Source organism: Pleurodeles waltl, chromosome 10 (assembly GCF_031143425.1).
Source record: "Pleurodeles waltl isolate 20211129_DDA chromosome 10, aPleWal1.hap1.20221129, whole genome shotgun sequence".
In the NCBI taxonomy this organism is placed as follows: Eukaryota; Metazoa; Chordata; class Amphibia; order Caudata; family Salamandridae; genus Pleurodeles; species Pleurodeles waltl.
Window position 1 is genome coordinate 1,076,331,180 of NC_090449.1, and position 15,521 is coordinate 1,076,346,700.

At 47.0% G+C, this 15,521-nt stretch overlaps 1 protein-coding gene across 5 annotated transcripts in view; it reads left to right on the top strand.

The window, feature by feature from the left end:
• TMLHE (trimethyllysine hydroxylase, epsilon) overlaps positions 1 to 15,521 on the top strand; it is a 154,278-nt gene that overhangs the window by 56,151 nt on the left and 82,606 nt on the right. For all 5 annotated transcript variants that reach the window (XM_069212136.1, XM_069212139.1, XM_069212137.1 and 2 more), the window contains exon 2: positions 1,954 to 2,140. In XM_069212136.1, coding sequence (XP_069068237.1) covers positions 1,960 to 2,140 — 181 coding nt within the window. In that variant the 5' untranslated portion in view covers positions 1,954 to 1,959. The remainder of the gene's footprint in view (positions 1 to 1,953; positions 2,141 to 15,521) is intronic.

Here is a 15,521-nt window from a genome sequence, read left to right on the forward strand (position 1 = left end):
AATGAAAATCATGACCCTCTGCAGAGAGGAGGTAGGAATGTTTGAATTAAGAAAGGCTCAAGATATAGGAACGGTTTTATCTGTGGTATGTAGTGTGCACTTGATAAATCTACATATCCCTGATCTATCATTAACCTTGTCGAAGCTGGAATTGAGGTCACTGATTAAACAAGCATTGGCAAAGCCAGTAGGACTGGCCTTTGTCTTTATTTTCTCTGTAACTGGCTTACAAATATTACAGAAATGTTATAATAATGTTTGTTTTAATAAATTAAAAGCAAACATTATTATAACATTTTTCTAATATTTGTAAGCCAGTTACATAGAAAAAGAGACACAGGTGAAATGTATTGGCATGCGTGTTAGAAGAAGACGGAAGACGGCAGAAGATGAGAAAAGATGAAAGAAGGCAGAAGACGGAACACAATGGAAGATGATGGAAGAAGAAGACAGAAGCAGTGTGAAGACGGTAGAAGACAGAAGATGTAAGAAGACAGAAGATGTGAGAAGGCAGAAGACAGAAGATGTGAGAAGACAGAAGGCGTGAGAAGACAGAAGGCGTGAGAAGACAGAAGCTGTGAGAAGACAGAAGACGGCATGCGGTAAAGAAGATAGTGAAGATGGAAGACGGTATGCAGAAACAAAAAGAAGACGGACTGCAACAAAGAAAGAAGACCGAGAAGAAGGCGTCAAAGAAAGAAGACATGAGTGAAGTAAGGAGATGGCATGCTGGAAGAAAAAAGAAGACTGCAATAAAGAAGGAAGACAGAGAAGACAGCAGTGTAGAAAGAAGACATCAGCGAAGAAAGAAGATGGCATGCAGGAAGAAAAATAAGTACCCTCAGTGTCGCAGCCAGAGGAAGGACACTGGCCAGTGCCCAATAGGAAGTGACCGGAAGGAGTACTTGGTACATAGGCAACTAGACGGCAAGATCGGTGAAGAAGACAAAGATGATGACAGGAAGTGACTTGAAGACGATGTTCTGGCCACTGCGAAGGAGGTACATCAGAGCAGCATTGGATAGGCCGGTGTTGAGTTCAGGTAAGTAAGGGGCTGGTTCTAAGCCACTTTAAACTTTTTTTATTTTTTGTTATACTAACAAAAGATTTCGCAAGCAGGCGCAAATGCACATGCAGACAAAACCTAGAAAGGATCAAGAGAAATGGATTCCGTTTATCTAAATAAGTTCTACCAAGTTTTTAAGAGTCACTGCAAGAAGTCTCTGTTTATCTATATATTGATTACCTACCTATCCCTGAGATATGACTTGTCTTATTAAAATTTAGAATAGGGTTAAATTCCCACTATCCTCAACCTGAGCTCATTACTGGTATTCATATAAATGAGAGTAAATGTATCTGCAGGCTGAAAGCAAACTGTAGCACTGCACACAGTTTGTTATATTGTTTGCGGCACATATGAAGGATAATGTTGAAGCCTATTCTAATAAAAAATGGTATCAGAATTATTGTTTAAACTCTTTTAAACAATTCTAAATGTGTTCATGAAATTTTACAAATTATCCTAACTTTACTTATATTATTTAAAAAGTTGTGTGATTTTGTAAAATTACTTCTTTGACAGACTAAATTTGACTGACTGACACCTTACTGTTCAGATATGGGGTCCTTTGCTTTCCTCACCTTACCATTCAGACACTCGGTCCTTCACTTTGGATACCTTACCAGTCCAATCTAAGGCCCCAAATTTGGACACCTTACCATTTAGACACAGGAACCTCACTTTGGATTTTCTATCCATGTATAGACAGGATCCCTCCCTTTGGACAACCAACCTATTTAAGACAGATGATTCCTCCCTTTGCATACCTCACCCTTCAACAAAGGACCATTTTCAGTATTCATAACCTTTTCCTACTGGGTACCATCAGTGTCTGCTGTTTTGGAGGTTCTGGTTCTTTGATCTCATTGTCCCCCGTTTTGTTTCCCTAGGGCAGGATGTGGTGTGGTAGCCTGGCGCGGCTATTTTCTGGCACTCGGCATGCATTGAAGAGAAGCGCTACACGACCTGGACCAAGGTATTGTCACCTAAGAGGGGTGGTACCCGCTGCCGCCCGCTGGCACAGCAGTGCCCCTGATTCCATCCCTTACTCTTGGACTGTGCATGATGATCACTTTGGTAAGTGGGGTGCTGGTCACCCAGTGGGCATGAAAATGGCATTGTTCTCACATTTGTCTGCAGTAATGGAGCTTGTATGTGTCTTTAGTGGGGGTCCAAGTGAAAGAAGTTCTTAAGGTTCCTTTTGTGACCAGCCGGTGCTAGGCTTCTGGGGTTTTAGGTTGGGAAGAGGATGGACGTGGACCATTCTGACGCAGCTGCATGGCATGGTGGCAGGCACGCCCAGTGTGAGGTTGCTCACATCTGAAGGAAGACTACCCCTTCAGGGCTCAGGGTGCACTTTTCAATCTGAATTCATGGCTGGTCAATGGCGGTACACCCTGGGAGGGCGAGCAAGAAGTGATGGCTGTGCATTGTACAGTGTCCCACTTCCCCGCATCTCGATGGTTGGGGAAGAAGTGTCTGTTAGTGGTGCAGCTCTCCACCTGTACAGACCACTGTAGGAGGCTGGCCTGGCTTGTAGTGGGTACCAGAGGTACTTACACCTTGTGCCAGGTCCAGTTATCCCTTATTAGTGTAGAAGAGGTGTTTCTAGCAGCTTAGGCTGATAGAAGGTAGCTATGGCAAAGCAGCTTAGGCTGAACTAGGAGACATGTAAAGCTCCTACTATACCACTGGTGTCATATGCACAATATCATAAGAAAACACAATACACAGAATTACTAAAAAATAAAGGTACTTTATTTTTATGACAATATGCCAAAAGTATCTCAGTGAGTATCCTCAGTATGAGGATAAGTTATATACACAAGATATGTGTACACAAACCAAAATTAGGTAAGTAATAGCAAGAAAAGTAATGCAAACAGTGTAGCATTACAATAGATTGCAATAGGAGCACATAGGTATAGGGGCAACACAAACCATATACACCAAAAGTGGAATGCGAACCACGAATGGACCCCAAACCTATGTGAGCTTGTAGAGGGTCGCTGGGGCTGTAAGAAAACAGTGAGGGTTAGAAAAATAGCCCACCCCAAGACCCTGAAAGGTAGGTGTAAAGTGCATCTACTACCCCCAGAGAGCTCAGAAGTCGTGATAGGGGGATTCTGAAGGAAGAACAAACACCAGCAATGCAACAACAGTGGATTACCGGACCTGAGTACCTGTAAGACAAGGGGACCAAGACCAATAGTCGCAACAGTGTCGAGAGTGGGCAGGAGCCCAGGAATGCCAGCTGAGGATGCAAGGAAGCTGCCACCTGTTGGAAGAAGCTTGGAGTTCTGCAAGAAAGAAGAGAGCTAGGGACGTTTCCTTTGGAAGACGGATATCCTGCGTCGCGTTGAAGCTTGCAGAGGTGTTCCCACGCAGAAAGACCACAAACAAGCCTTGCTAGCTGCAAGGGTCACGGTAGAGGTTTTTGGGTGCTGCTGTGGCCCAGGAGGGACCGGGATGTCGCCACTTGGAGGAGGAGACAGAGGGGGCACCCAGCAACTCAGGGAGCCCTCACAGAAGCAGGCAGCACCTGCAAAAGTGCCTGTACAAGAGGGAGTCCCACGACGCCGGAGGACAACTCAGCAGGTTGTGCACTGCAGGATAGAGTGTCGGGGACCCAGGCTTGGCTGTGCATGGAGGAAATCCTGGAAGAGTGCACAGGAGCCGGAGCAGCTGCAAATCAAGCGGTACCCAGCAATGCAGTCTAGCGTGGGGAGGCAAGGACTTACCTCCACCAAACTTGGACTGAAGAGTCACTGGACTGTGGGAGTCACTTGGACAGAGTTGCTGAGTTTCAGGGACCACGCTCATCAGGATGAGAGGGGACCCAGAGGACCAGTGATGCAGTCTTTTGGTGCCTGCGTTAGCAGGGGGAAGATTCCGTCGACCCACGGGAGATTTCTTCAGAGCTCCTAGTGCAGAGAGGAGGCAGGCTACGTCCAGAGTATGCACCACCTGGAAACAGTCGAGAAAGCCAGCAGGATGAGGCGATACAAGGTTGCTAGTAGTCGTCTTGCTACTTTGTTGCGGTTTTGCAGGCGTCCTGAGCAGTCAGCAGTCGATCCTTTGGCAGAAGGTGAAGAGGAAGATGCAGAGGAACTCTGGTGAGCTCTTGCATTCATTATATAAAGAATTCCCCAAAGCAGAGACCCTAAATAGCCAGAAAAGGGGGTTTGGCTACCAACAAAGGAGGATTGGCTACCAATACAGGTAAGAGCCTATCAGAAGGAGCCTCTGATGTCACCTGCTGGCACTGGCTACTCAGAGCAGTCCAGTGTGCCCCCAGCACCTCTAAATCCAAGATGGCAGAGGTCTGGGACACACTGGAGGAGCTCTGGGCACCTCCCCTGGGAGGTGCAGGTCAGGGGAGTGGTCACTTCCCTTTCTTTTGTCCAGTTTCCCACCAGAGCAGGGCTGGGGGATCCCTGAACCGGTGTAGACTGGCTTATGCAGAGATGGGCATCATCTGTGCCCATCAAAGCATTTCCAGAGGCTGGGGGAGGCTACTCCTCCCCAGCCTTCATACCTATTTCCAAAGGGACAGGGTGTAACACCCTCTCTCAGAGGAAATCCTTTGTTTTGCCTTCCTGGGCCAGGGCTGCCTGGACCCCAGGAGGGCAGAAACCTGTCTGAGGGGTTGGCAGCAGCTGCAGTGGAGACCCGGAAAGGCAGTTTGGCAGTACTCGGGTACTATGCTAGAGACCCGGGGGACCATGGAATTGTCACCCCAATGCCAGAATGGCATTGGGGTGACAATTCCATGATCTTAGACATGTTACATGGCCATGTTCGGAGTTACCATTGTGCCGCTCTACGTAGGTAGAGACCTATGTATAGTGCACACGTGTAATGGTGTCCCCGCACTCACAAAGTCCGGGGAATTTGCCCTGAACGGTGTGGGGGCTAGTGCCATGGTGCCCACACACCAAGTAACTTTGCACCCAACCTTCACCAGGTGAAGGTTAAACATATAGGTGACTTATAAGTTACTTAAGTGCAGTGGTAAATGGTGGTGAAATAACGGACGTTATTTCACTCAGGCTGCACTGGCAGGCCTGTGTAAGAATTGTCAGAGCTCCGTATGGGTGGCAAAAGAAATGCTGCAGCCCATAGGGATCTCCTGGAACCCCAATACCCTGGGTACCTCAGTACCATATACTAGGGAATTATATGGGTGTACCAGTATGCCAATGTGAATTGGTAAATTTAGTCACCAGCCTGTTAGTGACAAATTTGGAAAGCAGAGAGAGCATAACCACTGAGGTTCTGGTTAGCAGAGCCTCAGTGAGACAGTTAGGCATCACACAGGGAACCCATACAGGGCACATACTTATGAGCACTGGGGCCCTGCCTGGCAGGGTCCCAGTGACACATAGACTAAAACAACATAAATACAGTGAAATATGGGGGTAACATGCCAGGCAAGATGGTACTTTCCTACAACCACCAGCTATGCCTTACTGCTCCTGAACAGTCTCCTAGCTCGTCCTGAAACAAAGCACCAGCCCTTCCCCTTGACAGTCCCCAGCTATGCCTTCCTGAACAGTCCACCAGCCCAGCATTACTCTTTGACTTTCCACTAGCCCTTACCATTGATTGTGCACTTGGCCAGACCACCAGCCCTGTTGTTTCTTGTGCCAGTGCAGACCACCAGCCCTGCATGTGGAGAGATCACCATCCATGTGTCAGAATAGACCACTAGCCCTGTGTCCATCCACTAATCACTACTTCTCTGTGCGAAGTCTGTGGATGCAAGTGACGACTGGTGGCTGTTAATGGTGCAGCTCTGCCCCTGGACAGACCCATCAACCTGGCTTCTACACAGGCCACCAGCCCTGCACCCCTTCAGTAATCACCACTGCCCTGTGTACTGTCCTGGACAGTAGGTGAAGAATGTTGTCTGTAGGTGGTGCAGCCCTGTACCTGGGGAGACCACTAGTGGTGTTCCTGCACAGATCACCATCCCAGCACTTGGACAGATGACTAGCCCTACAGCCTGACAGACCACCAGCCACGTGTTCCTAAACTAGTCACCCTGCCCCAGGTACAGTTTAGGGAGGCTGGTGAACAATGATGACAGGCCATCAGCCCTGCTTTGACCCTGGACAAACCACCAGCCCTGACACTGGGCACCCCACCAGCCCTGCCGCTGGGCAGTCCACAGCCCCTGCCCCAGGACAGACCACCAGCCCATCACCTGGGCAGGCCAGGAGCCCTGCAGCTGGACAACCCACCAGCCCTGTGCTCCTTTACTGGTCTCCTCAGCCCCATGTGCAGCCTGGGGAGGCTGGTGAACAATGGTGGCTGTTCATCGGGCAGCACCAGCCCTACATACCATCTGCATTGCCCCCGGACAGATCACCAGACAGGTTTCTGAGAAGACCACCTGCTTTGCCTCCCTCTACTAATCAACCCCACCCCTCCACCTCTCTGGTGGGAAGGTCCAGAATGGTAGCTTTCATTGGGCAGGCCAGCGCCTGGACAGATCACCTGCCTTAAGTCTCTCCACTAACCTCCCCTTTACTGTTTTGGAGACTGGTGAGCAATGTCAGATGTTTATAGGCTGAGGGTGTCTCCCTAGACTCTGAGCATTTATTATATCTTGTTGTGAGAACAACATCCTTTTGGCTCTGATCACCCCCATTTTGTGACTGATAATAGTGGTTACTGATGCGGACTGTGCCCACGGCACTGCTAACCAGTCCCAGGGCCCATGCTCTGTTTAAAAGTGTAAGGAAATGCCTCCTTGGCATGGTTACCCCCTGACGTTTTGCCTTTGCTGATGCTATGTTTTGATTTGAAAGTGTGCTGAGGCCTGCTAACCAGGCCCCAGCACCAGTGTTATTTCCCTAAACCTGTACTTCTGTGTACACAATTGGCACACCCTGGCATTGAGGTAAGTCCCTTGTAACTGGTACCCCTGGTACCAAGGGCCCTGATGCCAGGGAAGGTCTCTAAGGGCTGCAGCATATCTTATTCCACCCTGGGAACCCCTCACTCAGCACAGACACACTGCTTGCCAGCTTGTGTGTGCTGGTGAGGACAAAACGAGCAAGTCGACATGGCACTCCCCTCAGGGTGCCATGCCAACCTCACACTGCCTATGCAGTATAGATAAGTCACCCCTCTAGCAGGCCTTACAGCCCTAAGGCAGGGTGCACTATACCATAGGTGAGGGCACCAGTGCATGAGCACTGTGCCCCTACAGTGTCTAAGCCAAACCTTAGACATTGTAAGTGCAGGGTAGCCATAAGAGTATATGGTCTGGGAGTCTGTCATACACGAACCCCACAGCACCATAATGGCTACACTGAAAACTGGGAAGTTTGGTATCAAACTTCTCAGCACAATAAATGCACACTGATGCCAGTGTACATTTTATTGTAAAATACACCCCAGAGGGCACCTTAGAGGTGCCCCCTGAAACCTTAACCAACTATCCGTGTAGGCTGACATGTTGCTGGCCACATGGGGAGAGTGCCTTTGTCACTCTGTGGCTAGTAACAAAGCCTGTACTGGGTAGAGATGCTTATCACCTCCCCCTTGCAGGACTGTAACACCTGGCGGTGAGCCTCAAAGGCTCACCCCCTTTGTTACAGCACCACAGGGCATTCCAGCTAGTGGAGTTGCCCGCCCCCTCCGGCCATGGCCCCACTTTTGGCGGCAAGGCCGGAGGAGATAATGAGAAAAACAAGGAGGAGTCACTGACCAGTCAGGACAGCCCCTAAGGCAACCTGAGCTGAAGTGACTCTGACTTTCTTGCAGATGGAGTATCCCCCCAATAGGGATAGGAATGTGACCCCCTCCCCTTGGGAGGAGGCACAAACAGGGTGTAGCCACCCTCAGGGCTAGTAGCCATTGGCTACTGCCCTCCCTGACCTAAACACACCCCTAAATTCTATATTTAGGGGCTCCCCTGAACCTAGGAACTCAGATTCCTGCAACCTAAGAAGAAGAGGACTGCTGAGCTGAAAAACCCTGCAGAGAAGACGGGGACACCAACTGCTTTGGCCCCAGCTCTACCGGCCTGTCTCCCCCCCCCTTCTCAAGATACTGCCCCTGCGATGCTTTCCCCAGGACCAGCGACCTATGAATCCTCAGAGGACTGCCCTGCTCTAGAAGGACCAAGAAACTCCAGAGAACAGCGGCCCTGTTCACCAAAGACTGCAACTTTGTTTCCAAAGAAGCAACTTCAAGACAACTGCCTTTCCCGCCGGAAGCGTGAGACTTGCTACTCTGCACCCGACGCCCCCGGCTCGACTTGTGGAGAAACAACTCTTTAGGGAGGACTCCCCGGCGACTATGATACCGTGAGTAGCCAGAGTTGCCCCCCCTGATCCCACACAGCGACGCCTGCAGAGGGAATCCCGAGGCTCCCCAGACCGCGACTGCCTGGCTCCCAGATCCCGACGCCTGGAAAAGACTCTGCACCCGCAGCCCCCAGGACCTGAAAGATCGGATCCCCAGTGCAGGAGTGACCCCCAGGAGGCCCTCTCCCTTGCCCAGGTGGTGGCTACCCCGAGGAGCCCACCCTTGCCAGCCTGCATCGCTGAAGAGACCCCTTGGTCTCCCATTGATTCCAATTGAAAACCCGATGTGTGTTTGCACACTGCACCCGGCCGCCCCCGTGCTGCTGAGGGTGTACTTTCTGTGCTAACTTGTGTCACCCCCCCCCCCCCCGGTGCCCTACAAAACCCCCCTAGTCTGCCCTCCGAAGACGCGGGTACTTACCTGCTGGCAGGCTGGAACCGGGGCACCCCCTTCTCCATTGAAGCCTATGCGTTTTGGGCACCAGTTTGAACACTGCACCTGACCAGCCCTGAGCTGCTGGTGTGGTAACTTTGGGGTTGCTCTGAACCCCCAACGGTGGGCTTCCTTGGACCCAAATTTGAACCCCGTAGGTGGTTTACTTACCTGCAAGAACTAACAATTACTTACCTCCCCTAGGAACTGTGACAATTGAACTGTGTCTAGTTTTAAAATAGCTATATGTGTTTTATTTGAAAAGTATATATGCTATTGTGATTATTCAAAGTTCCTAAAGTACTTACCTGCAATATCTTTCATGCAAAGTATTACATGTAGAATTTGAACCTGTGGTTCTTAAAATAAACTAAGAAAATATATTTTTCTATACAAAAACCTATTGGCCTGGAATTGTCTCTGAGTGTGTGTTCCTCATTTATTGCCTGTGTGTAGGTACAACAAATGCTTAACACTACTCCTTTGATAAGCATACTGCTCGACCACACTACCACAAAATAGAGCATTAGTATTATCTCTTTTTGCCACTATCTTACCTCTAAGGGGAACCCTTGGACTCTGTGCATACTATTCCTTACTTTGAAATAGTGCATACAGAGCCAACTTCCTACAAAAAGGTATATGCAAATTAGGTGTAATTATAATAAGCTCTGACATCCTACCAGTAAGTCCCTAGTATATAGTAGGGCATCATTATAATTTGCTCTGACTATATGGTAGGGCATGTAGCTTTAGCAACCCCAGTTGAGTTATTGCGCCCATGGCTGCACTGCAGACCTGCCTTGCTGTCTGCTCATAAATTAAAGTTAACCCCAATTTGGACTTTGGAATTAAAAGTACTTCCACAGTCTCAAACTACCTTATTTCACACGTGTCACCTCTAAAGTCTGTCCTAGGTGCCCCCAAGGGTTGGGTGCAGTGTAAATATAAGCACAGACATTATAAAAGATGTTTTATAATCCCTGCCATATTTGGTTTTCCCCTTTGTAGTGCATTCGTTCCATAGGCTAACATTGGAAGGCTCTATAGTCTCATTTCGCCTAGGGAGGAGCTAAATATATCATGTTTGATATCAAGTTTATAGAATAAATCCAACAACTTGCCAATGTTATATTTATTATAACTGTTACAGGGAAAGCGATTTAGACCTTTTTAGAACTCTTTCAGAAAGTTACCAAAATGAGCCTTCTAGTGCCCTTTCCTGATTGGTCAGCATCTGGCAGCCTGGGCCAGGCTACCTTAATGAGGTGTGAAGTGACCTGGGCTGAAACAAATGAAGTTACTGGTGGAAGGAGAACTGCTGTAGCAGATGGCAGAGAAGGTAGGGGTAGGATGGCCATACGGGTCTTCAAAGGAGGGAATGCCACCTAGGACAGAAACCAGACTCCCCCCATTTTTTGCTCCCCAGCCAGATGGGTGACCCAGCAATTAGATCAGGAGAGGAGCTGAATTGGATATGTTAGGGAAACTTAGCCACACCAGTGCATGTGCTCAGCCAGGAGAGATTTTCTCCATCTTGGATTTTTGAAGACTGTTTCTTTGCAGGATTGATTTTTGCCACATGTCGCAGGAAGTGGTCACCCTAGGCCATGAGCCATGACCCCACATTTAGGCTATTGGTACCACTCAGAGTGGGGAGAAGCGGAGGAGGGTGTGGCGGAGAGAAAAGTTCTAACATGATTTATTTTTTCCAAGGTTTTGATGCCTAGAGATGGAAAATATGTGATTGCAAGTCATCACTCTTTGCTTTTTGTCTGATATTATTGGATTAGCAACCATAGCCGAAAAACTAATGGCTTTCATATTTTTGATAAATAGTGTACACATTCATCATAATATGTGAAAAATAAATCAAATTCCATCAGACTGGTTAAATTCACTGTAATTTAAAAATATTGATGATTATTAATTGTAATCATAACCGCATAGTCCTTAAAATAACAATAAAACTTCATTGTATTCCTCATATATTGATTTATATTATATGCATAATTTTCACTTATAATTTTAAATAATATTAGGTGTCACATATTACATAGGCAATGTATGTCACGAGTGAACATAAACACAATTTTATCATTAACATTAGTTGTAGTCTTCTTCTGAACAGCTGTCATCATTCTCTGCGTCTGATTCTCACAGGCGGGAAGTCTGCACGTCAGTGCACTTGAGGTCCTTTAGACAGCAGACACATGCTGGCAGTTTGCAGTTGCTAATGCAGTTACAAGCGTAGATCTAACACAGCCCGAGGTGCTGGCTGCCCCTCCATCCAGTCCGCTACCAGTCTGTCTGCTCCCTCGTGTTTGCCGACTTCCACCCTCTCCCAATGGGAGTAGGGCCTGTGGATCATTCAGAAGGCATCTCTTGCTTATAGCAGCTTGATAATTCTCACATTCAGCATTTTTCTTCAGACAGTCCCTGCAAGGTGGAAGTTGATGACTGTCTACTTCACCCTTCTTTGCGCAGAATAGGTGATATCTCAAGTCATTCACATAATAAACCGAAGATTTTGGTGCATACAGCATGCACAATAATTGCTCCAATTTGTCCATTAGTTCTTTAGAGAGATCCCATTTGTCTCTGAGCTGTGGAAATGTTTCCTGTGTATGTCTGCTGGCAGACAGGATTGTGAATGCACTTACATTTCCTTTCCCCACAAATGCTCCTACTGTCACATTCTGTAAATGTGTGGAGACCTGTCATAGCTCGACAAACATTTTCACCAACAGTTGAAGCTACTTTCCCAATGTCAAGGACTCACATGCGTATTTTAGTACCACATTTCAGAAACAATTTAGCCATGACTCTGTCATGGAATCCTCATGGAATCCCAAACACATGATCGACTCATCTGTGTCATCTGAGCTTACCGTTACTGCCTCGTAACCCTCATTAGCAGCGTGTGCAGCATCAAACAACCAGCTGCCTCCTGTTGTGTCCTGTTGAGATCGGACACTGCAGATGTGATTTTGTAGAATTTATCTTCACAGTTTGTGAACAATGTTTTATTCTTAAGTTTTACAGAATATTCTGGTTTTCTCCATTCGTTAACAAGAAATGCAACAAGAGTTTTTTTATTCCTTACGTGGCTTAGGCATTTCCTCCACTGTCCGACACTATGGGAAGGTGAGATGCTCTGTGACTGGTGTCCGAGTTCTTTCCCTCTGATTGTCCTTTTTCTGTTCTTAATAGACGTCTCATTGTACATATCAATCACAACATCGATTCTTTGACTCTTATCTCCTTCCCGCAAAGCCATGGACAAGACAGACGTAGCCACCTCACCCAAGTTTGATTGCTCTCCTTTTACTCCCTGAACAAGACCCATACCATCGCTCAGTATGTTGCTGAAACAGCTTTGTTTGTCTTTCACAACAGGCGTTCTGGAGTTGCTAAGGCCCATGGTAAAGGTCCTAAGGGATGAGAGGGTACATCTGCCATTTGAAGGTTCCTATTCTGTGCTGTCACAGTGATTCAACCAAACAGTGCTTTGCGTTCATGATGATTGCCGTGCCACTGCTGTTCACTGTCTTCTTCTCGGACATGTTAATGAAGGTTTTTAGTTTGTTCATTTTCATTGGGTCATGAAACTTCTTAATAGGTGGATCATTCTCAAGTTTGAAGTCTGTATAGCACTGTTCACCTATTTCATACAGCTTTATTACCTCAGATACTGTGTCTTGAGATGCCTTTTTGCAGTGGAGAGACTAATCGTATCATGTGGCCCAACAAATGGGTTTATCCAACTTTGAACCAGACTAACAGCTCTCGTAACAGTATCTTTGTCTTTTCAATTTGTGACTTATGTAGGTCAGCGTAAGATCTGATCTGTTGTTACAATCCTTATCCAACCCAAAAAGGTGCTTATGTATTCAGCCGTCATATAATATCTTTTCACAGTACCCACCGTGAGGTTGAACCTTGTTGTACCACCTGATTTCTGTGCGTCTTTGTTGACTGTTACCTGTATTGCTTGATTGACGGGAATTCATCCAAATGGATTCATATCTGACAGTTGAACTGAAAAGCATCCATTGATGAAGTTGTGGTGATCTCTTGATTTTTCATTGCAAGTAATGTCATTTTGCCTTAGTATACAGGAAGATATCTAGCTTAGTTCATCCTGTCATATGCAAAGCACCATGGGATCATAGAGCATATGGCGGTAAGATGTAAATTCCAATGTCCTTCTTGAGCAGCACGCAGCTGAGCCAGGAACACACTTTGAACAATATCCACATACAATATCCAAAATGCAAAGAGCTCTCCATTGTCATGACGAAGATGTTCTAGGAATCCATCCCAAAGCTGTTTTACTTCGGCAAAGGTCACATTCTGCAAGAGGTCATCTAATATCTGTTGGCATAGGTCTTTTGCAAAGTCATTAATATCCTCAATGAAGGAGTAATCTGCCTGAATGTTCTCTTCATGAATTCTTCTCCACCCAGGGGATAAATTCCAACCAAGTCAGTCTCAACATAGTTTCATGCTCGCACTTGTGTACTCTAACTGCTCAATTGTACATATAACCTTGTAGTATTGATGATATTGATACTTGATCCTTCTGCTACCTTGAAAGCATTTTCCAAGATTGGACATGACATTGCAAATGATGTGAAAGGTGCCCATTTCAAGAAAGATTCTGTCATACGTTGCTTTATGGTTCCACACAATCTCAGTTCCTTTTGCGTAGAGAGGTTGATCCATGGCCTCGACAATTTTTGCCAAATGCAGTGATTCCCTTATCAGCTCTGACTGTTTAAAAATTTCAGAAACAGTTGTCAACTCAGTTGCAGGGGCATTAATAGTGAGCAAGTAGCCAATGGAATCGTGTGATACACTAACTAGGTCTATATTACTGATGTTAAATCCTGTTCAGCTTGGTATTAGCTGTGTGAGGCTTGCTTCATGTCTTGTAACAACCCAGATTATGTTCTTATTTTGTGCACGCTTCAATTGTGCAACACATTCGGGCATGACTCCAGTAATTGTCAATAATGGCTGAGGCCCAACATTTTCACCAGAAACTTACATGAGCAATTCATCAGCATTTGTGGTGGTCAATGTTCTTTACCTTGGTTTCTTAGTGCTTAGGAAAGGAGCTTTAAAAGGTTATGGTCCAAACAGCTTGGGCTGCACAGCTATACCGTTGACTTGATGAGTTGTCCTTACCAGTAAGTCTCTTCCAGCCTATCAATGTTATACCATGTTAAGTTAGTGACGACATGAGGCTAAATGTCGGATGGAAGATCAGCTTGTTCATTTAAGGTAGCAGCAAGTTTCTGAAGGCACAAGGCAATATAATTTTCTTCCAGTTGTGAGTATGAAATCCCATGACCAAGTCTGTTTAGTGTGGGAATGATTTCAACATTACGTGTAAGCGTTTTTACAGCGTATGGAAGCAACAGGTGGCCAGGCGGGTTCATTCTGCTGGTCATTTGTGACTGCAAATATATGACTGAAGGATTGCATAAGCAATGTGACCCTTTTGAACAGCTTTGTGCTTTCTGGATCTCCAGCCAGAAGTCCTAATAGGAACCGTTTAAGGTAACCAGGGAATGTAAATGAATCTTTATCAATGTTTGATGGATGATATGGTCATGGTGGTGATGTCAGGTATGTTTTAATCATTGTTCTTTTGTGCGATTATGTTTGATCAATACCCTTGTTCATGTCTGTTGCCTTAACCTTTAAAACAGATAATTCCTTTTTCAAACTCTGGTTTTCTCTTACAACGTCCTGTGAAATGACACTATCAGGTTGGGCCAATCATTTCCCTTGGTTGTCTGGGAATATGTGGTGACTGTCACCGAACACAGAGTCCAATTTTCTTTGAATATGCTTCTTGGCTGATTGGTCCATTCCCTGTATTCCTCTGCGTGTCATGAGCGTTTCAAGTCTCTCAGTGAGAGTCGTAACATATATTACCTCGTTAGGAATATTCACAGTTCTAATTTATTGAAATAGTTCATCATAATCTTCATCTCTCATATTTTTGTAGTGCTCATCGGTTTGAATGCTAGATGCATGATCTTCCTCCTTTGCTTTAACCCTTGCATAGTTCTATAACAAGATGCATGATAATGGGCTTCTGCAGACACTATGGCCCTCATTACGACCCTGGCGGTATAGAACCGCCAGGGCCGCGGCACGCGGGAGCACCGCCGACAGGTCAGAGAAGGGAAACCGGCGGTCTCCCGCCGGTTTCCCGCTGCCCCCAAGTAATCCTCCAAGCCGGCGCAGCTTGCTGCGCCGGCTTGGGGATTCCGACTCCCCCTCCCGCCATCCAGTTCCTGGCGGTTCTCCCGCCGGGAACCGGATGGCGGGAGGGGGAGTCGCAGGGGCCCCCGTAAGAGGGCCCCAAAATGTATTTCACTGTCTGCATAGCAGACAGTGAAATACGCGACGGGTGCAGTAGCACCCGTCGCACCTTCCCACTCCGCCGGCTCGATTACGAGCCGGCTTCATGGTGGGAAGGTCGTTTTCCCCTGGGCTGGCGGGCGGCCTTTCGGCGGCCGCCCGGCTGCCCAGGGGAAAACTCTGAATACCCGCCACGGTCTTCCGACCGCGGTGCGGTATTCACGATGCGCAACTTTGGCGGGCAGCCTCCGCCGCCCGCCAAAGTTGTAATGAGGGCCTATGTCCCTACTACAAACTGCTAAGATCTTTGAATCACAAATAA